Source organism: Hippoglossus hippoglossus, chromosome 4 (genome assembly GCF_009819705.1).
Source record: "Hippoglossus hippoglossus isolate fHipHip1 chromosome 4, fHipHip1.pri, whole genome shotgun sequence".
Taxonomy (NCBI): Eukaryota; Metazoa; Chordata; class Actinopteri; order Pleuronectiformes; family Pleuronectidae; genus Hippoglossus; species Hippoglossus hippoglossus.
In genome coordinates, this window is record NC_047154.1 from 8,790,385 (window position 1) to 8,814,059 (window position 23,675).

At 42.3% G+C, this 23,675-nt stretch overlaps 2 protein-coding genes across 8 annotated transcripts in view; both read left to right on the top strand.

Annotated features, from left to right (window-relative positions):
• The first annotated feature begins 4,784 nt into the window (after nucleotides 1-4,784).
• uap1 (UDP-N-acetylglucosamine pyrophosphorylase 1) lies at nucleotides 4,785-16,578 on the top strand. 4 transcript variants are annotated; one of them, XM_034584201.1, is made up of 11 exons: nucleotides 4,785-4,912; nucleotides 6,048-6,354; nucleotides 7,955-8,159; nucleotides 8,634-8,809; nucleotides 8,904-9,076; nucleotides 11,911-12,104; nucleotides 12,229-12,369; nucleotides 14,209-14,397; nucleotides 14,650-14,691; nucleotides 15,731-15,797; nucleotides 15,892-16,578. In XM_034584201.1, the coding sequence occupies exons 2-11, from the start codon at nucleotides 6,072-6,074 to the stop codon at nucleotides 15,982-15,984; spliced, it is 1,563 nt and encodes a 520-aa protein (XP_034440092.1). In that variant the 5' UTR covers nucleotides 4,785-4,912; nucleotides 6,048-6,071; the 3' UTR covers nucleotides 15,985-16,578. The 4 variants fall into 4 exon arrangements, with proteins under 4 accessions (XP_034440092.1, XP_034440095.1, XP_034440093.1 ...); XM_034584202.1 differs by having other exon boundaries at nucleotides 4,836-4,912; nucleotides 6,037-6,354; XM_034584204.1 differs by lacking the exon at nucleotides 14,650-14,691.
• Nucleotides 16,579-18,290: 1,712 nt separating this feature from the next.
• The window catches only part of ddr2a (discoidin domain receptor tyrosine kinase 2a), a 31,146-nt gene continuing 25,761 nt past the window's right edge, over nucleotides 18,291-23,675 (top strand). For 2 of the 4 annotated variants that reach the window (XM_034584180.1, XM_034584183.1), the window contains exon 1: nucleotides 18,292-18,523. The gene's annotated coding sequence lies outside the window, so the exon portion shown is untranslated. Of the gene's footprint in view, nucleotides 18,524-23,675 lie in introns of all 4 variants that reach the window. The other 2 variants (XM_034584181.1, XM_034584182.1) reach the window with 2 other exon arrangements.

Sequence of the window (23,675 nt, forward strand, 5' to 3'; positions counted from 1 at the left end):
TCTATCATCACCCGGATGAAGGCGACAACCAAGGACCGGTCTATTATCACCTGGATCAAGCCGACAACCAGGGACCAGTCTATTATCACCCGGATGAAGGCGACAACCAAGGACCGGTCTATTATCAACTGGATCAAGCCGACAACCAGAGACCAGTCTATTATCACCCAGATGAAGGCGAAAACCAAGGACCGGTCTATTATCACCCGGATGAAGGCGACAACCAAGGACCAGTCTATTATCACCCGGATGAAGGCGACAACCAAGGACCGGTCTATTATCACCTGGATCAAGCCGACAACCAGGGACCAGTCTATTATCACCTGGATCAAGGCGACAACCAGGGACCAGTCTATCATCCCCTGGATCAAGGCGACAGCCTGGGACCTGGCTATAATTACCAGGATCAAGCCGACAACCTGGGACCAGTCTATTATCACCTGGATCAAGCCGACAACCAGGGACCAGTCTATTATCACCCGGATGAAGGTGACAACCAAGGACCGGTCTATTATCACCCGAATCAAGACGACAACCAGGGACCAGTCTATTATCACCCGGATCAAAGCGACAACCAGGGACCAGTCTATCATCCCCTGGATCAAGCCAACAACCTGGGACCAGTCTATTATCACCCGGATGAAGGCGACAACCAAGGACTGGTCTATCATCACCTGGATCAAGCCAACAACCAGGGACCAGTCTATTATCACCTGGATCAAGGCGACAACCTGGGACCAGGCTATAATTACCAGGATCAAGACTACAACCAAGGCAAACCACACAACAACGTATCTCTGCCTTTTCTGTCATCAGTGGCAAATGCTGTTTCAGCTCACAGACAGTCTGCATGGACAAACAAAGCACAGGCTTCTTGGAAAATGAAGAAACTGTCTCCAGCGAAAACCAAGAAAAAGAATGCAAACTTTCAAAAGAGATCTAAAAACACATTAGTGCCAACCCCAGCCAACCCTCAACTCACCAAGCCAGAACTCATTAAACTGATCGGTGAGAAGGAGACAAACTTATCTGTACTGCTGAAACAGAAGATTGAGCTTACGAATCAGCTACAGCATTTGGGTTGTCAAGTAACCCAGGCAAACCATGAGAGAGCCGTCGGTATTGGTGGCTGTCCAATCATATCAAGCTGGAATGGAATACTGGCCTAGAAATTAAAAAACTGGAGAAAGAGCTCATTGCTCAATCCGACAGGAGGAAGAAGGCTAAGGCATGCCTCAGCAGACAGGTGGAGGAGACCTCCAAAATCAAAATTTCACTGACCCAGGCTAATCATGACCAAGAAAAATCTAAATGTCAGTGGGAGGAGGAACTGTCAAATCTCCTCTGTGAACAGGTCCAAGCAATCGGCTGCCTCAAGGAAGAGATGATGACGGTGCAGGAAGACTATATATAGGTTATATATAATACAATTAAAAATAATTTTATAATGTACATTTGTTTGTCTTATTAACAGATTGTAATGGTACAAAGCCTAGAAATGATCTTAGCTCAGCAATATTTGTTGTATTTTTCCCACTTTGCTACAATAGAGATTTTATGAGGTCAGTTGCTACACCATCTTCATCTTATCATGTTCAGCATCAAGAACTTGATTTTACCCACTGGGTAAGTCCAGGGTGGAAAATCAGCAGGCCCTTGACAGCATCAAGGGACTCCTTAATTCGAGGTAGGGGTAAAGCATCCTTTCTAGTTTTGGGGTACAGGAGCCGATAATCAACACAAAGCCTGATAGTAGAATCTTTTCTTCTTCACTACCACAATTGGAGAGGCAAATTGACTACAACTTTCACAAATGACTTTGCTCTCTAGAAGTTGCTCAACATACAGTATGGCTTGACAGCATCACATTCAGAGGGTGGGATATGCTTGTACCGCTGGCGGACAGTTGTCTTATCTAGGAGGGGAATTTCATGAGCAATCAGGTTTTGTACACCCCAAATCACAGTCATGGGAAGAAAATATAGATTGATAGTTATGCAAGAGGGACCTTACCCTCTCCTGTTCCTGAGCTGTGAGGGTGGAAGATCAAGGGCTTTATTGGCAGCTGGCTCTCCTTTACATTTTAAATAACCATGGTAGCTACCGTTTCCCTTGATTTCTCCTCTCCCATAGTCCCAATGATGCAGTCTGGCTGGTTGATTATTTCAGCTTGGAAGAAGTTGCCAATTTGAGTGTGGGGGCTAGAGTTACCTCTGTGGTCCTTACATTGGTGACAGGGCTGAATGCAGTGCCATTTATCACCTTGAACAGAGCTTGAGAGGCAAGGAGATCATTTGGCACACTTGCATCCAACGGTTCAAATAGGGCTGACCCAGTATGAGCTGGAGACTGTTTTCTGCAGGTGATGGACACCAATTCCATAGTGCCTCCTGGGATTTGAATCCTTCTCTGGTAACTAGTTAACCACGCCTGGGGTTTTGTTTGCCTAACACCTTAAAATCCAGTTCCAAGTAGCCAATGTGGGGGATTTCTAGCCCATTGGCTGCCCCTAACCATTGTTGTGCAATAATGCATTAAACGCGATACCATAAAATGGTGTGCCTTTCGGCATTCAATAAATTTGGTTATCAAAATAAAATATTGAATATTAATATTAAAAATATTAATATTAAATAATAACTTTAATTGATTACAATTTCAATAGGGCCTCCCACTGTTCGGTGCTCGGGCCCTAATTAAAGTTACCTCGGGGCACCACCCTTCAAAGGAAGGGAAAAGATAGCCAATTTATTGATTAAGTGTCATAAAAGTACTAACTACAAATTTGGAACTCTGATTAACAATTAAATTAATAACTATAACCAAAATTACCATATAGATTGTTAGCTAAGTTGAAGGATATAGAGTTCTTGACAGTGTAGAGGTTGGCAAAATTCACTTATGCAACATTAATGAAAAAACATTTGTGAAAGAAAAACATTTATTATGAATATAATAAAGTATAAAAACACAAATTACTAACATAGTACTTACTAAATAAAGATATTATGTGAGTATGCATGTGTGTGTGTGTGTGACTGAGCGTGCTTCCAAAATGGCGGCTGGCCACTCTAAAGATAACGGACTCCCCCCCTTTGGAATGTTTACGACATGTGGCGGGGGTCAGAGAGATAGGTGCTGAGATATGCGTGTGTCTGTGTTGGTGCCAAATTAGAGAAAGTTACTAGATGCATGCAAGGAAAGACTGAAGAGCATAACTAACATTAACTTTTAAATAACTTGTAACCAAAATATCACACCAACACAAATCAAACTTATAAACATCACAAGGGATCGAATAAACAGTCTTGCTTAGCCTAGTATAATTATTAAGCCCAGTTGTGTTACCCGTCCATGGAAAGGGAAAAAAGGTTGCTGTGCTGTTCGAAGTTCTGCGAAGTCGTCTTGCTGGTTTTGTGGCTCCTGCCTTTGTGGTTCTGTTGTGCGGTGCAGCTCAGTTGCTGTTTGAAGTTCTCCGGCAGGACATCGCGTCGCTGCTTGAAGGTTGGTAGAGCTTGGATTTGAGGAGGTTTCCTTGTTGAGGTGAGTGGAAGCTGTACCTCTCCTCCATGAAGTTGATTTGAGTTGAAAGAGTGAGCTGGACCGCCACCCTTCTCCTCTGAGAGGATTAGTGGAAAAGAGGAATCAGAAAGAGGCTGGACAGCCTTCTCCTCTCGAGGGTGGCGTAGAAAGAGACAGAAGAGAGGGAGACCTGGCCTTATATTGGCTTGGTGACCTCATAGGTCATGGGGCCCAGAGTGACCAATATTAGTTGAAACTTGTGTCCCCGGTCGGTTTTCACACCAGTGAAAGGTGTCAGTGGTCTCCTTTGAAAGGCTCTGGGCTTGACTGAAGTTCCTGCGTAAGCTTGTTATTCCTTTAAGCTCTGCCAGTGCTGACCCTGCAGTATTATTACATACTGTAAACCAGTGATGACTGGTAAAGTGGCCAGTGGCCGCCCCCTCCATCATCCTGAGACAAAAAAAAAACTATTTAAAAGTGTTAAACATAATTTAATTATATAATAATAGATGACTCATACAATGCGCCTGGTTGACCGTAAGCGCCTGTGACCATTCAATATAAGTTGCAATTTACGAATTGTTTTCGGTTAATTTCTGTCTAAATACATATACTTCCTGGTTGGCCAAAAGGGATGTAAATGGGGGTCCTGATACTTTTGGCAACCATGGGTCCGGAGACTGCTTTTTAATTGGTTGTTGCAGATTAGGACACAGCTCTCTGCATGGGGGTACTGTGGACAACGACAGGAGTGCAAGACCTAAAACATCCCTTTGAAAAATGCAAACGGCATGAAAGTTGCCAAAGTCACTTAGACAACACAATGAGGCAAAACATTTTCAGCAGGCTTAGCATTGCTCAGCAGCTTGATGAAGGCGGCAGGATTGAAATATTGTGTTGTGTTGTTTTTGTTGAGTGTGGCTTCAGTTTGTTTGTACCCCCCCCCCCCCCCCCCAATAAATTTGATCACCAGCTGCCACTGCAGGGGAACCAAAAAAGTGATGAACCTGGCTGTCAATGCTTTGTGAAGTTCAATCACCACTGACTAGTAGCAGGCGTCAAAAAGCATTGAACTACAACCAAGTTTCATCACTTTTTTGGGGTGTTTTTCGCAGCGCATGTGTCGTCGAATTGATGAAGTAGTTCTCTTAATTTGCACGTGTCTCTGCTGTTTGCATGTGTTTTCTTAATTCGCAGTGCGTCTCTCGGCCACCGTAGGAATAAATGTACGAGGAGCACTTGAAGGCAGCACGCCCATCACTCGGCAACGTCGCCAGTGCCACGTCAGATGTGACGTCGCGGGAGGCGTAGTCCGGGTGGGAGGCGCCGGCAGCAGCACAAAGTAAACTCAGACATTAATGGTGCTTTACACCGAAGGAGCGTCTGTGAGGTGAGTTTAATATTGAATCACATCTTGGATGTTTTTACGGAGTGTTTAACAGTCGCAGAGCTGCTCGTGCTGAATCCATCGTCGGACCACACTCACTGATGCTGGGACTTAGCTCTGACAGCACTCCAGCACCGTGGAGCTCATTTCGTCCTTTATCATCTTATGTTTCATTCATCGCACCACGCTGACAGCGGAGTCCTCTCTGCTCACACTTACACGTCTTGTTTTTGGTGGAGTCGACGCGGCCTCGTGGAAACGTGAAGTGTGAAGGTTTTTTATAATATAATGAATCCATCATTATATCGTGATTGTGTCTGGCAGCTGTCCACTCGCCCGTCCCGAGAACAGGAACACCTCACTGTTACTCACAGAAGTAAACAGCAAAAGAGATTTGATTGAAAATGAGAAGTAAAGTGTTGAAATTATACAATAAAGTGAGGATTATACGTGGAGATACCTTCTTGAAGTGAAGGAAATTATTTTTGTGTGCTGTCCATAATCGGGGGATTTGAAATGACTTTTATATTTGTATTTAGATCTGATTATGATTTTTTTTAAACTATAAGTTCAACATGCTTGTTGTCCACCATGACCGGACAGATGAGACAGAGAAGAATTAAAAAGCTCAGACAAATGTGAGGATATACATCAGTACTGGGTTGTGTCCCTTCAAAGAAAAAGCACCAGCATCCCATTCCCCCTCCAGTGGTTGCTTGATGTTTCCTGGTAAAGCAAGCTGCTCTCTGTGGGTGTTGGTTCATCAGAGAGAGCACATCAACATTCCAGTGTTAATTTGTAAACAACCTTTTACCCACACTCCCAGTTCAAGATGCCGATGTCTGGCTGGGTGTTGTCACCAGTGCTGTTTGTTTAGTAGCAAGGACTGTAGGGAATGCTGTGCTTCAAAGTTTCAGCAGAGGAACTCAACGCACCAAAACAAAAGGAATAGCCATCCCCCAAACTTCATCTTCCTTCAGTACTGGTGTGTTGAGTTGGCGTGGCAAACCATCTTCCTTTCATCACGAGTGAACTTGTGTAGTTTCCCCTCCTAAATATGATCATAACTGGTTAAATCAGTGTCTGAATCATCAGACACTCATCCCATGTTCTCCTCTTTGTTTCAGTGTGGTTACAGAGTTAATCAAAACCAACATCCATCATGGACCCCAGTGTCAGCGGACTCACTCAGAGGTTGGCCGAAGCCGACCAGTCTCACCTCCTGCAGTTCTGGAGCGAGCTGAGCCCTGAGGAGCAGGCCGACCTGAGCCTCGACCTGCAAGGAATGGACTTCAAAGAGATCAATGGGTTCTTCAAGAATGCCATGGAGGTGTCCAGTAGCAGCAAGCACGAGAAGATGGACGCCCGCATGGAGCCGGTGCCCCGGGAGGTGCTGGGGAGTGTGTCGAGGGACAGGGGGAGTGTCAAAGAGTGGGAGCAAGCAGGTGAGGATTTATTTGGCCAGAGTGGTATATGTCATAAGGAAACAATATATCTTATTTTGGCAGTATTTTTTTTTTATTGGGTTTATTACAATGTCGTGTCTCAATAGGAGAGAGAGATAATCAATCAATCAATCAATCAAATTTTATTTGTATAGCCCATATTCACAAATCACAATTTGTCTCATAGGGCTTTAACAGGGTGTGACATCCTCTGCCCTTAACCCTCAACAAGAGTAAGGAAAAACTACTAAAAAACCCTTTTAACAGGGTAAAAAGAACGTAGAAACCTCAGAGAGAGCCACATGTGAGGGATCCCTCTCCCAGGACGGACAGAAGTGCAATAGATGTCAAGTGTAAAGCAGAACATCATCAAGATAAAGGTTTTAGCAGCATTGATAAGGGTAAACATTTTGAAGCATAACTGAAGTTCAGTGAATTGGTGGATTAATGTCATTAATGGTCAAGTATCTGAGGAGAAATACTATGTATCAAGCAGTCCTGCTGCAATCATAGCCTAGCTATAGTCTAAGAGCAATTCCAGTTGGCAAACCAGTCTAACCTGGTTAGAGCAGACACGACTTTCAAACATTGAGGTAAGACAGGGGAAGAGAGGATTAAACATCACATGCTAACCCAAATGCTATGATGTTGAGATGGCTCAGTGAGCGTTCTGATAATGTGAAATTCCAGAAGTAGGCCCTCATTACAGCCTTTTTTTTAATCACCTATGTAGGAGCTTATCGCTAAGTCCTAGTTGAGTCAGAACATCAGCAACTCCCCGTTTGTCCTCTCTGTGGTTCACAAACGATTCCCAGCCTCCCTCTCCCGCATAGATCGGAAATATGAGTACGTCTGCTTGTGTTGTTCATTGTTTTGCGCAATTCCCCCCTTGCAATGGGGGTCTGACCACTTTTACTGAGTCTGTTAGATTTTTCCTTTTTTTTCATGGGGATGATGACAGTGGTGGTGGGCAGAGGGGAACATCTGGTATTGATTTGGGCCCTGACGTAAAAAGGAGTTTTTGCTTGACCCTCATTCATGAGGTCACCCTGCTCTGTTGGGACCTGGGTGTGGTGTGTGCGAACATGTGTGTGCGTGTATGTGTGTGTAGATTTGGGAGGGTAGTCAAAGTCTAGCCGACCTGCCCTAATGGGCATAGATATAAGATAGATATAAACCTTGTCTTTTAATGACCTCAAGTAGAAAGAGTGTGGATATTAAGTCACGTATCAGCAGTTTACGTAAGATTTACTGGAACCAGTATAAACCATTGAACCAATGGACCACAATAAAGCCAGTCACAGGCTTGGGCAGGGTTATTAGATTTCAGTTCATGGCTAATCCAATATCATCTTACCTAAGTCCTGGAGGACTGATCATAAAATGTTGGGTGGTGGCTCAGTAAACTTGATTTATACATTTTAGTTCTGTTTATTGTTATTTATCAGTTATGTTCTCACAAAGGTGCACTATGCCCATCACTACAGATTAGATATTGTCAATTGGGATCATATTCCATCATATCAGTATATCAACATGTTTCACTGCCATAACTCTTCTCTTTACTACAGTTCAATCTGTTGTCCTCTGGCCCCCTCAGGTCTTCACCACATCTCTCAGAGTAAAGTGGCAGCCCTGCTGCTGGCTGGGGGCCAAGGAACCAGACTGGGGGTCTCTTACCCCAAAGGCATGTATGATGTGGGGCTGCCGTCACACAAAACCCTCTTTCAGATCCAGGCCGAACGCATTCTGAAGCTGCAACAGCTGGCGGAGCAGAAGCACAAAATCAAGTGCTGTATTCCCTGGTAAGACATGGTGTCATGGTTTGTGAGGTTGTTGAGGAAGACAGTTTAGTTACTGTGCCTTTCAGATGCATCTTTATTTAAGAATAATGAACACATCCAACCCCCCAAATACTCTTCTTTCTTTATTCATTATGAGAACCAAAAAATACATGTTGACTAACTGGGTCAAATCACTGTAATGGTAAAAGGAAGCTTAATCGAGGGGGTTGTGTTACTGGAAACAGACAAGTTCCCTGTGAAGCGAGGAAGAGTTCAGGGTCTAACAGTAACTGCAGCTGTAAAGAAGTTTATTATCAGTCGCATAGATGGAATCGGGGGATGTCAGCTTCTTGTTTTTGTGAATAGTCTCTGAAGAAGATTTTGATTTACTAAACATACTGGGTATCCCACAGCTATACTGTTTTACTGTTGTATATTTGATTTAAAATAGAAAGGAGATCAAATAGTGCCATGTTCCTTCTCTTTTACCTTCAGGTACATCATGACCAGCGGAAGGACAATGGAGTCCACCAAGGACTTCTTCTCGAGACACAACTACTTTGGCTTGGACAAGAGCAACATCATCTTCTTTCAGCAGGGCATGCTTCCAGCCATGGACTACAATGGCAAGATCATCCTTGAGAGCAAAGGGAAGCTCTCCATGGCCCCTGGTAAACTTCCTTAGGATTTGTGATTTTGGTTTTAGTAAGTGAGTGTCCCTTAGTTCAAAAAATTTAAAAAAGCCTGTCTGTGCTTGTGTTTCAGATGGGAATGGGGGTCTTTACAGAGCCCTGGGGAACCAGGGTATCATGGATGACATGGAGCGGAGGGGGATCCAGTTCATCCATGTGTACTGTGTAGATAACATCCTGGTCAAAGTGGCAGATCCCGCCTTTGTTGGTTTCTGTGTGCAGAAGGGAGCAGACTGTGGAGCTAAGGTCGGTCACACATCGATTTCATGCTTTTTCTCTCTGTAGCTGCCTATTTCATTTCTTATTTGAGATCTCTGCAGTCTCCATAATGATTTCAAAAGTGTCTTGAGATAAATTAGTGTTATTTATGCACGAAACACAATTATCAGATGGTGGTTTAGATTTTAAAGATCTTACTGTTATGATTTAATAGTGTTACTTTTGAAGACCACAGTATCTGAATTATGAGGCTGCATAACGTATTAACTTTTACATTTATCTCTGTGATAACAACCAGGTCTTTAGTAAGAGTTTTATATGCCAATAAAAAGTCTTGCTCTCACAGTACAGGCTCCAATTTAAGAAAAACAAGATTAACTAAGCTTGAGACACTTGCAGACTTATGATCCAGCCATAAAGTTGTTCCTTACAATGATCCCTTGTTTTTTTATGGCCTGTAACACTGATAAACTCAGTTACCTTTTATCAGACCAGGAATTCATTATAAGGATGCATGTATGCAATGATAATCTTATTTTAGTTATTAAAATACTGAAGTGTGTAGTTAGTGCACAGTGCAAGTGAACAAAGTACATCAGCATTCGCTGAATGTGATCCAGTCTGATCAATCAGTCCGGTATAAATTCCAGGATGTGTGTGTGTGTGTGTGTGTGTGTGTGTGTGTGTGTGCGCGTGCCTGCGTGCGTGAGGTTTCTGCACCGCTGCACCTTCCATTGCTGCACCACTGGGTGGTGTAACAGGCCACTTTGTCTCTTCCTGTGGTCTTATAGGCAATAAACTCATTACAGCTTTCTAGGAAATTTGAGGGATGAGCCCAAAATCTTCTTCATCACCACTTTTCATCACAGTCTCAGATAACACAAGTGTTTTAAAAAGCTGACATATTTTCCTAAACTGTCTGTTTGGACAGAGTGTGGTCTCATTTCAGGGAAGGAAAAGGACTTTTCAGGGTGCAGGGGTTGGATTAGAGAACTTTCCACTAGCAAATAAACTACTTTTCTTTGTTTTTTTCTCTCATTTCTTTTCATGTATCAGCCCTGCACTGTACATAAATAAATAGATGAATAGTTGGTAAGCGACTCACGAATCAGATCAGTTTAGGAGGAGGATCCATCCACAAAACTATCTTTTGAAATTTGTAGTTACAATGATTAGTCCTCTTCTATATATTTAGTTGATGTAGAAAGACAATGCAAGCAACATATGACTCTTTTTATAGTAGAATAATAAAGGTAAACATCATTAAAGATTTACAACATCATCTCAGCTGTCGATTATAAAGTTTCTTATGTATAAGTTTATACAGCAACAAATAAGTTAAAATAAAACTCACTGGGCTAAATGAGCACTTAAACATACAGCAGTGTGATTTAAAAACTACCTACATGAGAGAAACGATCAGGAGCTGCTTTGGCTTTACTTGGGGGGAGCTAGCATGTTGTTCATCTTTATATTCAGTCTATGGGAAAAACCAAGGAGTAGGTGATACATGACTTGTCAAAAGCGACAGCGACCTTAGAGGAAAAAGAGGAAAATATTCAACTAATGTTGAAAAAGAAAAATTACTGGATGATTGGTTGGCTTGTGGATCAATAGTTGGGTCTCCTGTTATAAACGTTTTTTGAGTAGTTGCCAAAATAATAACCAGAAAAAACAGAGATGCAACCATTCGGGAACATGCTTTATAACCAAATGAGTGATGGCACATATGACACTTTGTCTCAAAAAGTCCAAATATATTGTCATTGTCCATAATAATAATAATAATAATCCCCTGCTTGGGCAATAGGATGTGACATTTGTGACTGATTGTTGTATATGTTTTGAAATAAATGTCTGGCAACTTCATCAAAATAGTAAAATCAAGTTTCCCCATTCTCATGGCAATTGCAAGTTTAAAGGGAAAGATCTGTGCGCCTGAAGTCAGTCTAGCTGTTTCTAGGCACGATATTTCTTAGCAATACCACAGTGAAATATATTTTTCATTCTGAGTATTTTCACCATATTTCCAGCTAAAACAGAATATATTGAAATATTTAACTGCAGATCATCCAGACCCTGCTCCTGTTTGACATTATGAGTTGTGCGGTGGAGCAGAGATGGAGGGATCAGAGCGAGAGCGTTCCACCCTCCCGTCAAAAATTACTAAGCCCCACTACAGTTCATGTGGCTTCACCACCACCCCCTCCCACCCCCTCACCCCACCCAGCTAACCAACCCCCCTTCAGGACTCCGCTCTGTCATTATGACCCAACAGATGAGGAGAGGGATTTTTTCTTCCAGTGCAGGCTTTAATGTGCTGCTGTAGAAAGTGGAAGTTTTTGAAGAGCAATGTCACAAGCCCCATTTCAATAAATTGATTACTTAAGTGAATAGTTCAATGATACAGTAAATGCACTGTATTCATCGAGCTTATTCACAGTCAGAGCTCTTCACAGCACTTTTTCTATCACACACCATACACACTGACAGAACAGCCGTCAGGAGCAGTTTGTGGGTTCAGTGTCTTGCCAATAGACACTTCGGTATTTGTATGTTGGGTAAATTGTCTCAGACCCAACTCACGTCCTGTATTCGGACTACCAGCTCCTCCCCTCAGGCAGAAAGCACCACAGTTTCAAACACTCCTTTGTCCCCCTGTCCATTGTGTGCCCTTAACACCACCTAGGCTAAAATATATGTATGTTTTTTTTTTCTTTTTCCACCTCATTGAACATAGTTTAGTATTGCACTTTATTAAAAAAAATTCATCAAGGGAAATTTCCTACTGGTACAATAAAGTTCAGTTTTTTTCCTCGACAAATTACAAAAAAATTCTTCCTGTGACACAAATTTTCCAGGTGGTGGAGAAAACCAATCCGACAGAGGCCGTTGGTGTGGTCTGCAAGGTGGATGGGCATTACCAGGTGGTGGAGTACAGTGAGATCACCCTGGCGACGGCTGAGAAGCGCAGTTCTGACGGTCGACTGATGTTCAATGCGGGAAACGTGGCCAATCACTTCTTCAGCTTTTCCTTCCTCAGAGACGTAGTGCAGTAAGTCAAATGTTTACCCAACATTTTTCTGTAGTTCTGGTTGCCTCTAGCATGAAGAGTAGCTCGCTGTCATTATACAGTAAATGTGCAAAATAAAACATGTTTTTTTCTTTCTATTGATCAGGAAGTTCGAGCCAAAGCTGCAGCACCACGTGGCCCAGAAGAAAATCCCATTTGTGGATTCACAGGGTCATTTAATCAAACCAGACAAACCAAATGGGATTAAAATGGAAAAGTTTGTCTTTGACATCTTCCAGTTGGCCAAGTGAGTTACAGTGCATTTTTTCCACAGTGTGTGTGTATGGGTGACAGTGTCAGCCGATGGCATCGTACCTCAGACTTAAAAGCCTTAAAGTAATAAGAATACAATGAATATCTTATGCTCCCTTTGAGAGGCAGCGTAATTGCATATGTTCTTCTGGCAATCCTCCGAGCTCGGGGTTTGACTGGTCCTTGATCTGTTCCTCCACACATGAACCAGCCCCTTTTTCCAGTCCTGATCTGTATCCACCAGCCTCAGTCATGCCATTGCTCCGTGGCCGGGTCCAGCAGCCCCGGCCTGCCAAGCTCTCTGCAGGAGGATGGAGGTTTTATGAGCTGTTCACTCATTCCACCTCCTCCACTGTTACATGACATCAGCTCTGAGTCACGCCAGTACTAATAGAACTTTACATCTAATGAAAGGATTCCCGTAATGATTGACTGATGGAAAAACACTGCAGACATCTCGGGCTTGCTTCAAGGTTTATTCACTATATTACAAAGCAGAGGGGAGGAGGAATAGTTTTCTGTGTTGCAGAGGAGATGGATTACAGTTGTGCTCGGACTGGCAGACTGGCACCTCCAGCTGAATCACTTTGCTGCCCGATTTTAAAAAAGGTCCTACTATTTTCTGTTCTTCCCCCAGTATTGTTTGGTCTCGGGTCTCATTGGTCCTGTTCAGAGCTGGTTTTAGCATCTGACTCAAGTGATCCGCTCACAAGTGGACAGCTCTGAGTACCTCAGTTGAGCCTGCCTGCCTGCACCCTACCAGTGCTCTCAGTCCTTACGTGTGGAGTCTTCAGCCGGGAAGACATACATCGCTGAAGTGGAGACAAGATCCAAAAGTTAGCGAGCGAATCACAGAAAAGTTGGATTCTTGCAGTTCTCAGGCTCATTGTTCATGTATTTTGGGGGCGTAGCTTTGACATCAGGGCAGATGGGAGGGGCTGAGATGTATCAGTTGTCACCTACCCTTGCTAGCTTTTCCAGTATTACCAACAGAGTAATTAAACCTAAGACTCCTCTCAGGGTTTTGTCAGGAGCAGGTGGACCCAAGATGCAGCGACAGAAATGTCTTAACAAAAAGTGCCCTATTAATTGAAAAAATCACGTAACAGAAAATACAACTAGAAGGAGATCTCAGAAGCCTTAACTGAAAAAACATAGATCACACTGGGGAAAACACTAGGAACTCACAAGAGATGGCGATGACGCAGAGGAATGACAAGCACAAATGACGAGGCATAAATAACGATGAACCAACAAGGATAAAGGGAAGCACAGAGACTTATATACACAGGGAAGGCAGGGGCAATTGAACACAGGTGGAACACATGAGGACTGGAGCAGACAATCACAAGGGCGGGAAACAGGACAAAGACGGGAAGTCAAGCTGGACAACACAAGGAGCAGAAACTACAAAATAAAACAGGAAACAGAACACAGGGAGAAAACATGAACACAGAAAGAAACAGAAAGAAACACAGAGTGGGAAACAGAGTGGGACACCATGAAACACGGGTACGGGTCGAATACAAACATATACACAGTGATGGACACGAAACACAAGGAGGTAATAATCAAAACTGAAAACACTCTTCATTAAAGAGGCGAGAATAAACAGTCCGGAGTCATAATCATGACAACTCTGCTCTTATTTCAGGAGCGTTTTGTTCACCCCTGAAATTTGTCTTGCACAACCACGATCTTGCCTTTAGCCATTAAACAGCTCCACAGGAACTACTGGAGAATAAATTCCTTGTATAATATTATAAGTTATAGTTTGTCATTCTAATAGTCGCGTCTGATGTCCCTTGCCTCTGTGCTGATGTCTTTCCAATAGGACGTTTGTCGTGTATGAAGTGCTGCGGGAGGACGAGTTCTCCCCGCTGAAGAATGCAGACAGTCAGGATGGAAAGGACACACCCTCCACAGCCAAACACGCCCTCATTTCCCTCCACCACCGCTGGGTACTCAACGCTGGGGGCCACTTCATCGACGAGAACGGCAGACGCGTGCCTGCCATACCCAGGTGACCATAGCCAGCCATAGCTAAAACACGCCATCACAAATGTCATGTCCCTTCACACTCACACAATGTGGAAACAGGTTCCAGGTTCCTTGTGGTCCTCCTCACCTTCCAAACACTCGCCACACTTTGTTTTATATGCATTTGGCTTTTTTTTGTGTTATTCTAGAGACATCATATTCTTTTAGCCTCACTCTCACTTCCCCTTCTCTCATGCTTGGTCCTGCACCTGTGTGTCCCATGCAATGTTTCCAGAGACGGAGCAGCAGGCAGTGTCACAGATGATGGCAACAGAAAGTAATTATCCCCCTGCAGTTCTGAGTGCATGGTGACGGGGTTCTGGCTCTTATTTTCCCTCTCTCTTAGACATGTTAACGCTACTACTCATCCTTGATGTCCCCTGTCCTTCATTACCACTGAAAAAGAGGAACCTGCATGGAGAGATTCCAGGCAGCCTCCATTTTTCAGTATCTTCACCGTCTGTTGTGATGAAGTAAATGACAGCGAGGATCAGTTTAGACAACTGAAAACGCAACGCTCTTGGCGTCCTGGTTAGATGATTTACAGTCATAATGACCTGCTGACATGTAATTTTCCCCTCAGATGGTTGCTACTAATACACAACATGTATTGCATGCTGGATAATGGGCTCCTGTCACACTTTATGGCAAACTGCAACAACTCTGCAGTCGCTGATAAATCTTTTATTTCCGTGTGAAATAGTTAAACAAGGGCAGCAGAACATTGCTTGCTAAATTTCCTTTGAGTGTCAGTCCACCTGCTTGTTTTGAAAACTGAAATAAATGAGCATGTGCTTCAGAAACATTCATGGAATCCATGAATGTTATTCGGCTCTGACTGTTTATGGTGTGCTTCTTCCCTAATCATTCAGCTTTTCCTTTACTCTCATGATACAGCTATGTGGGTGGCCGCTCAGCCGAACACTTGAAACACCTGATGTGTGATTAGTAATTGTGGTCTGTAATGATTATCTAGAAGTAAACAATCTGAGTGACGGTAATGTGGTGCAAAGTTCCTCCAGTTTACCAAAAGCACTGGACGGAGATGCATTCATATTACCTGTAATTCATGTGTTTTCTTCTAGAGGAAGTCTGTTACGGAGGGACTAATCACCGGTTGTGTTTGGGAATGATGAAACTCTGATTCTTTGCCTTTTGAACTCTAATCACAAGCTGCAGTAGAAGAACAGCTGTGTCCAGGATTCACAGCTGCTTCTCTCCGCTACTGTCCCTCTACCCTTTCTTTAAGGAGACAATCACTCATTCTGTTTCCTTTTATCTTCTGATCTTTGCCTAATTTGTCTCTTCTAACGCAGCCTGAAGGACGGAACAGACCTGCCAATCAAATGTGAGGTCTGCCCTCTGGTGTCCTACGGGGGAGAGGTAAGGAGGCAACGTCTGATGTTTGAAATAGAAACTCCAGATGTTGTCTGTACACCCCCAAACAATGACCTGATGGTGTCTGTGCTTCTTTAAGGGCCTTGAAGAGTTGGTGAAAGGACGAGAGTTTCATCCCACGCTGATGATCGACGAACATGGAGTCCATGAGCTGGTGAAAAACGGAGTTTAAACAATGAGAGGAAGAGAGACAACCCAAAGACCAACCTCCCTTTGTCTCTTAACTTCTTGAACTTTAGTTTAATCGCTGTGCAATAACAAATGTCACGTGCATGTGTTCCTGACAATGACTGTCCTGTCCCAAAAGATGAATGAATGAATGAATAAGATGAAGTGTTTAGTGTTGTTTGCATCGTATGTCAGCATCACTCTCAGTTCATATTTGTTATGAAGAACACTTGAACACAGCATGAGATGAAGGACAAAATCCCTGTCATAGTGACTGGATGAAGCAGTCTTCAGGTGCATCTATTTATTTTGCTTATGAGACTTATTTTTATATGTATCGATAGATGCTTTATAGGTGGAATTTACCATCTAGTCATTTATCCTGATGATTTTTATACAATATTGGACCGACATGAAATGATCATTGGGGGTATTTCTTAACAGCATGTAATTAAGGTACATGGTACGGGCTGTGGGGGGTATTTATAATATTTGCTTCTTTTCTGATTGTAATCATTAAAGAGTAGATATTATTCAGCTTTAAGACTAACTATGATTTCTATCATCTTTATTAAACAAATTTCCTACTTGGAAAAAATGTATGAATGTGTTACTTTTTTTGCATTATTAGCCCTTGGTATCTTGGATCAGATTTTCCAGAAAGTGGTTTATGATGGACTGGAAAATGTAGCTCTATTGCAACTATTCAGTCAGTATTATTTGTTGTTCCATTGTGACTCGTTTCCTTTCTCACTCTCCAGCTACATTACATTAAGCATCATGATGTGACAGATTGCAGTGAGGTTACTTAGCAGAATGACACTGACACTGATGGTGTCCTAGATTGCAGACGGATATTTGTGCGGATGATTGTGAAATGTAGTAGAAGAGTATGAAGAAATGCTAGTAACTGTGAAGCTACACTTCTGTCAAGTTTTTATTTGAGTTATAATGACATTTATTTGTTTAAAGTTCTTTAGTTTTAGTTTAAAAAACATTCTATATACAGTCTATGGTAGGTGCTCAAGCTAAATGCTAGTTAAATGCTAACATGGCAACCTGCTCACAATGACAGCGCTGACAAGCTAATGTTTAGCTGGTATACTGTTGATCTTTTTAACCATTTTAGAACGTTGACACCTATTAATTATCAGTTGAAGCCGAGAGAACATTGTTAGATGCAAAGTCAGGCGATCACTTGGTTATTAGAGGTCATGCAGAACAGCCCTCTGTGCCAGACATTGACTGTATACAAAGATGGATGACGCATCTTCACTTTGTGGCTGTTCAAAAATGAAGCCAAAATGTCTTGGATATATTTGCTGGTATCTTGCGTTTTTTCAGTATTTGGAGCCAGAGTCCAAGAGATGGAGCTGCAGTATCGAGGTCTCACCGATACACATGCTTGACCAATCACAAGTCAGTCTCAGCTGTCAATCATGGCGTTTCCCCTCATTTTTACTAATGTGGAGGAGACAGGGTTTGAGACATATACTTCTGCCAGCCACCAGGGGGCAAACGAGATGATTTGGCTTCACTTGTGGGAGCTGTCGTCTTCCATCTTTACATGCGTAATCTATGGTATCAAATTGGAAATCCACCCATAGCTGCCGGTGAAAAAATCAGGTCATCACCAAACTCAGCAGTATAATTTTTCTAGCTGTTGTCATCCAAACTCTACAAGTAGCTTTCCACACATCAAGAAAGCAGGAAACCCTGATGTCAAAATGTCCTCTGAACAAAACAAAATACTTTTTTCGGTCTGGTAAAATGTTTCAGGCCACATTAGCTGCAAAACCCACATTTTATGACCTGATTAGAAAACAACCTCTCCATGACACTCTATTCATAGATCTGGCTGCAGTAAAGACACCACCCTGTTTGATACAATAACAGTGGATTGTTGCGTACATCAAAGACAATGACAAATCAAAGATCAGCTTTTTTATACAATCAAACTCAACAGGTGTACTGTATGATGATATGTATTCACAACATTTTAAACATGACCTGGAAACTTGATGAGAAGTGGTCTGGGACAGCAGCAACAAACATTTCCTACAAATGTGTTCTGAAATTACTTCAGAGGGGAGCAACACAAACATTACCTCGGATTGTTGCTCCAGTGTCTAGCTGTCAAAAGAAAGGCTCTTTTCAGGAGGAAGAAAGCTTTCTGATTGAACGTTGGATTCGGCCTTAATTGAAACCTTATGTGAGGCATGTGGAATTCTGGGACTTTGGCACGCTCCCAAGAATCCACAGAATGTGAAGTTTTTTTTCCCCTACCTCCCTCTCTCTCTCTCTCTCTCTCTCTCTCTCTCTCTCTCTCTCTCTCTCCCCCCCTCTCCCTCGCTCCTCTCCCTCTCTTTTTTTCCTCTGTGCAGGGGTGTCTTACATCAGCCCTCTGAGTCCTGGTGAAGGCAACTGACGGTGTGAGAGCGAGAAGGGCTCGGGTTGTAACATCCAGCCGTCTGACTCTAACTTGGATAATCTGGAACCGTCTCGGAACAAATGGTCTAAAAGGAACAAAGAACATCTCAAAAGTAAGTCAACCTTTTTCTTTTATACTTCTCATCCTAAATATTTGATCCTTCTTCTTTTGTCTTTGTTGGGACTGTAAAGTTTGGACTTCAGACAGTGACCAACTTTCTTGAAGCCTTGTGTGTGTGTGCCATAAACGTTCACCCTGATCGTCCTTCTTGCACGTTTGAACTCTTTGTACCTTCTGTGTGAAGTGGCTGTTTTTTTTTGCATGGCAGACTAGAGGAGGGGACAGCAGAGCAGAGCAGAGTGATGCTGTGCCAGATTCAAACTCCTCTCTGTTGTGCTGCTGCAGATCCAGCTGTTTCTAACTGAGGCTAATACATGTTGCTTTACTTTGCTGTGGTTGCATTCAAATGTGATTAAGCCTCATTCCTTTATTTAAACACCTTTTCACTTCAAATAATGATCATGATTAGAGAAAACGTTTCTATTTAAAAAAATCATCAAAACTCAAGCGGGAGCAGATCTCTTCAACCTTTTAACTATTTTATTCAGAGAATGCATAAAATTAAATGTTTTAATTTGTGTTTAATATGTAGCATAATTATTTGAGTGTGATTTAGTTTGTCTGGACTCTGTTTACTTCATTATACAATTCACTATACTGTGCAGAATGCTGGAACTGTGCTTTTTATGGAAAAAAAAAAGAGTAACTAAATGAAAATGATGTGACTTTTATTTTTCTGCTTCAAGCTCACACACATTTTTTGTTTGCTTTACTGTGGCGGGGAAGTTAGAAGAATGTTTTGGAAAAGTTAAACAACTGACTCATCTATGGTCGCTCAGATTTTCTCCGAGTTCACTGTGGTCAGCTGGTGAAACATTGAATATTCAAGGTACGGCTTTAGAAACGATTCTCATCACTGGAGTACACATCCTGCTTTTGTATCATGGAGATGGTGTGTATGTTGTTTGGTGCTATGTAGGCGTTACATAGATGGTATGTAGGTGTCCTGCCGTGGTATGTGGGTGACAGGTGCCCACACAGAGGTCTCTGTTCTCCCTCGCTGAAGTTATGTGGTGAGTTAACTCGACACAGAAGAGTTAAGGACATGCACAGTGTGAGCTCACAGCTCAGACATCTGGGCAGCGCTCGCTGACCTGAACTGTCGACGTTAGACTGAGCTGGCGAGGCACTGATCAATGGAATAATTGTTATGTAGAGGTCAAGGTGATCCTGACATCACTCATGATAGCTGAGTGTGTGTGTGTATACGCTGTCCACAATGAATGGAAGTCCATGCAAAGTCCTTTTTAGGATAGGTGCGCAAAAATAGTTGGGCAAACTTCATATCCATATGGACGATTGCTCTTTCTTTTTTTAAGAATATAGCCTTACAGAAAATAAACACAGATGCTCATCTCATGATCAAGATATCATAACATGACAACTGAAATTGATTGATAATTCAATTCAATTCAATTCACCTCAAAACTTTATTTGGGCAATTCTAAGGCACCGAGAGCATGTCAAGACAACAAGTAAAAACAAGAAAGAAATCAAGAAGGACATCAGTGCAATATCGACACACAGTTAAAAATCAGTTCACTATACTAAAATTATACAGTAAGAGTAGTCTATATAATTAAATAATCAATTACAAATTTGTGTCATTTTGTCACACACACTCTAATGTGAAGATTTACTACTTGTACCTTAATTGCTGATTTTGATAATATAATCTACAGATTAATTGATGAGGAGTATAATAGTTTGTTGCAGGCAGAGTTTACTCTTTTCTTTAATGTTATAGTTTCTTTTAGCAGTCATTTAAAGGGATATTATACCGTACAGTGCAAAAACACTGTTTAAACTCATTTTTGAATATGCAATGCAGAATTGAGACATTAATGTTTGTATTAACCATTTGCATTTAAACTACTCTTGTATATCTCTGTATATCCACATATTTCCCCTCATCTACAATATGTAAATTGTTTCCACTATCTTAAAAATCATTATATTTAATTTGTTTGTTTGGCAATGGTGAGTGAATATTCAGTATATTCAGAGAGAAATCCAAGACTGAAGAAGGTGGTAAGACACATTTCTGAACATTCACTAGCAATCGTAAAGCAGAATGCAACACAATTCACCATTCACTCACTTTCCTCCTCCAATCCTGTGATCCATTGCCCTCCCTCCACTAAAGTTCAGCCGCTTTCTCTGTGGTGTCACCAAATTCTGCACTGAACGTACAAGAAGACAAAACAAGTTCCATAAACAAAAAGTGACATTAGAAAATGCTCTGATCACCTCAGATTTATGAGGATTCATATTTTATCAGAGTATCAGGTTGCTCCAGCTTTACGTTCTCTTTGTTGTGTGCTCGCTGGGCTGTTGAATAGAAAACACTCTATATTAGGGTAAAAAGGTTCTTTGTCAAAGCAGAATGGAGGAGCCATCGCTTCAGGGAAATATATGAAATGCCTGTGGTGGATGTCAGAGGGGAGTGGATAATGTTCTCATATTCAGTATTTTTTATTTGTTCAGACAGCCGGAAAATGGAGGGAGGGAACGTTCACAGGGAATTTGATCCGAAGCCATCACTCATTATTATTTGGGTGTAATTGAATTTGTATATAGACTGACACTCACACACACACGTTTGTACTTCTATCTAAGTGAGGACACTCATTGGCATTGTGCATTCCCTAGCCCCTTACCCTAACCTTAACCATCACAACTAAATGCCTAACCCTAACCCAAACCCTAAACTAAACCAAATACTAACCCTAACCCTAAAACCAAGTCTTAACCCTCAAACAGTCCATTAAAGGTGGGTCAGAAAGTTAGGACCAGCAAAAATGTCGTCACTTTCCCAAAATGTCCTCACTCTGTAGGTTGTAAGCTAAACATGGTCCTTGCAAAGATATCTGTAGAAGAGCACACACACACACTATGGGATACGATAGAATGAGAGAGCGTATAGATGCAACCACATTAGGAGTGTGTTATCACTGCGTCTTTCTAACATGTCATTTCAATTAGCAGCCCCTCCCTCTGGAGGCTGACTGACATCCTCACATACAGACCCTAATCACACGCCACAGCCAAGTCTGTAATTTCAGCCCCACATTCAAAACACTGCACTGGAGGCACCCGGTGCTTTCTTAGCTTAGCTGTAACTCGATGCTGACGTTGTTTGATTGGAAGTGTTTTCAAATCAATGCCTCTGGCAAGAGAAAACCAGCTGTGCTCGCTCCAGCTGAGGTGCACGCTGTAATTTTGGTATATATAGCGACATTTTGGGGAAAGATTGTCCTTAAAAGAGAGCACTGTTGACTTTGCATCCCACACGTGCTTGAACTTCGACCCTGCCCAAACCAGCACCTCACTCATCATCTACTGAGGGGGTTTAGGTTACATGTAGCTTGAAGAGGTCCTGCATCTGTCCCATTTATTTCTGAGTTTGAATGACTTGTTTGTCTCTGAGTTGAGGGCCACTTCCAAAACCAGAGATGCTTTAGCTCTAGTTAGAGGAAATATTACACACTCTACATTTGATTTCTTCTGTGATATTTTCCATTGTGGAACTAGTAATTATAAGGTTGGGTGGAACAGTGGTTTGCACTGTCGCCTCATAGCAAGATGATTCTGGGTTTGAATCCCGGGGTCTTTCTGTTTGGAGTTTGCATGTTCTCCCTGTGTTTGAATAGGTTTTCTCTGGGCACTCCAGCTTCCTCCCACAGTCCAAAGACATGGAGATATTGGGTTTAATGGAGACTCTAAGTTGACCATTGTTGTGAATGTGAGTGTAAAAGATTGTTTGTCTCTGTATGTTGGCGCTGGGATACTCTGGCAACCTGTCCAGGTTGTACCAGCCTCTCGCACAATGTTAGCTGGGATTGGCTCCTGTGACACCTAAAGGAAAAGCGGTATAGATGGATGGATGGTTGGTTGCTGCTTTGATCCAGACTACAGAAGAGGCAGCTCCAGTAGGCAGATGATTAGCAGTGATCACCAAACCAAATAATTATAAAGGAGCAAAAAGACAGATGTACACACACAGTAACGCACTGTAACACACAGTAGCCAGTTCCTGAATCCTCCACTATGTTTACACATGTGGCCTTGGTGTTTTTCCTCAGTCAGTCTTCATTCGCTCTCGTCTGTTTACATGTGGCAGCTTCTCTCTGTTTATCTGATGCTCATTATCTGTGTCTCCACCTCTCCCCCTCTCAGACCCTGTCTGTGCTAATCACAGGCTGTCAGGGAAGATGCAAGGTAATATTTCAACATCAAAAGGACCTCATGACACGCTGCAGGCTGCCACTGTGCCCAAATGACAGCCTGCATGGGCAGTGAATGAGTTGTCACTGCTGTATGACTTGCGATACTGCTGATGCGTCATGCTGCATGGACGACACTGGGCTTTTAAAAAAAATACTATAAAGCTATTACTATCTGCTATGTTGTGTCAACTAACTTTATTTGAAAGTTAAGACACGTTTAGCCAAGAACTGCATTTTAGTGCAGTTTTGAAATACTAATACTTGTCTTGAGTATTTCTATTATACCTAACTTCTCTTTTCTTCGATTTCAGAGGCAAACATTCTACTTTTTACTCCTCCACATCATCTGACAAGTCACAGTGCAGATTTTACATTTAACACATATGATCACTTTATAAAATACAATGTACTGTAATAGATACCAGTGGTTCCCAGTCTTTTTTCTTGTGACTTATTTGTGTAGTGCAGTTTTTGGTTGGGGCTGCCTTGTCTTGTTCCAGATTTGTTAGCAGTTCCTCCAAAGAAACTTTTCTGTTGTGTTGAAAAAGTAATTCCATTCATCCGTTATCTTCTGATAGGAGGCCTGAGTACCTGCAGAAAAACACAGAGACACAGGTAGAACATGCAAAATCCACTCAGAGAGACCCCGACCAGGGGCCTGATTGAGGTGACAGTGCCAATCGCCACACCACTATGCTGCCATCCCACACACAAATTATTATTCTAATTATCCTTTATTCAAACAGATGAAAAGACAGTCCAAAAATAATCACAATTTTGTACTTATGAATACAGTACACCTCAGATCTTGTGACCCTTTGGGGGGGGCTGGGCCCTCATATATGGTATACATAATATATAAAGTGATAGCTCCCCCTTCTTCAGCTATAACAAGGAACTGCCTACTACACATTG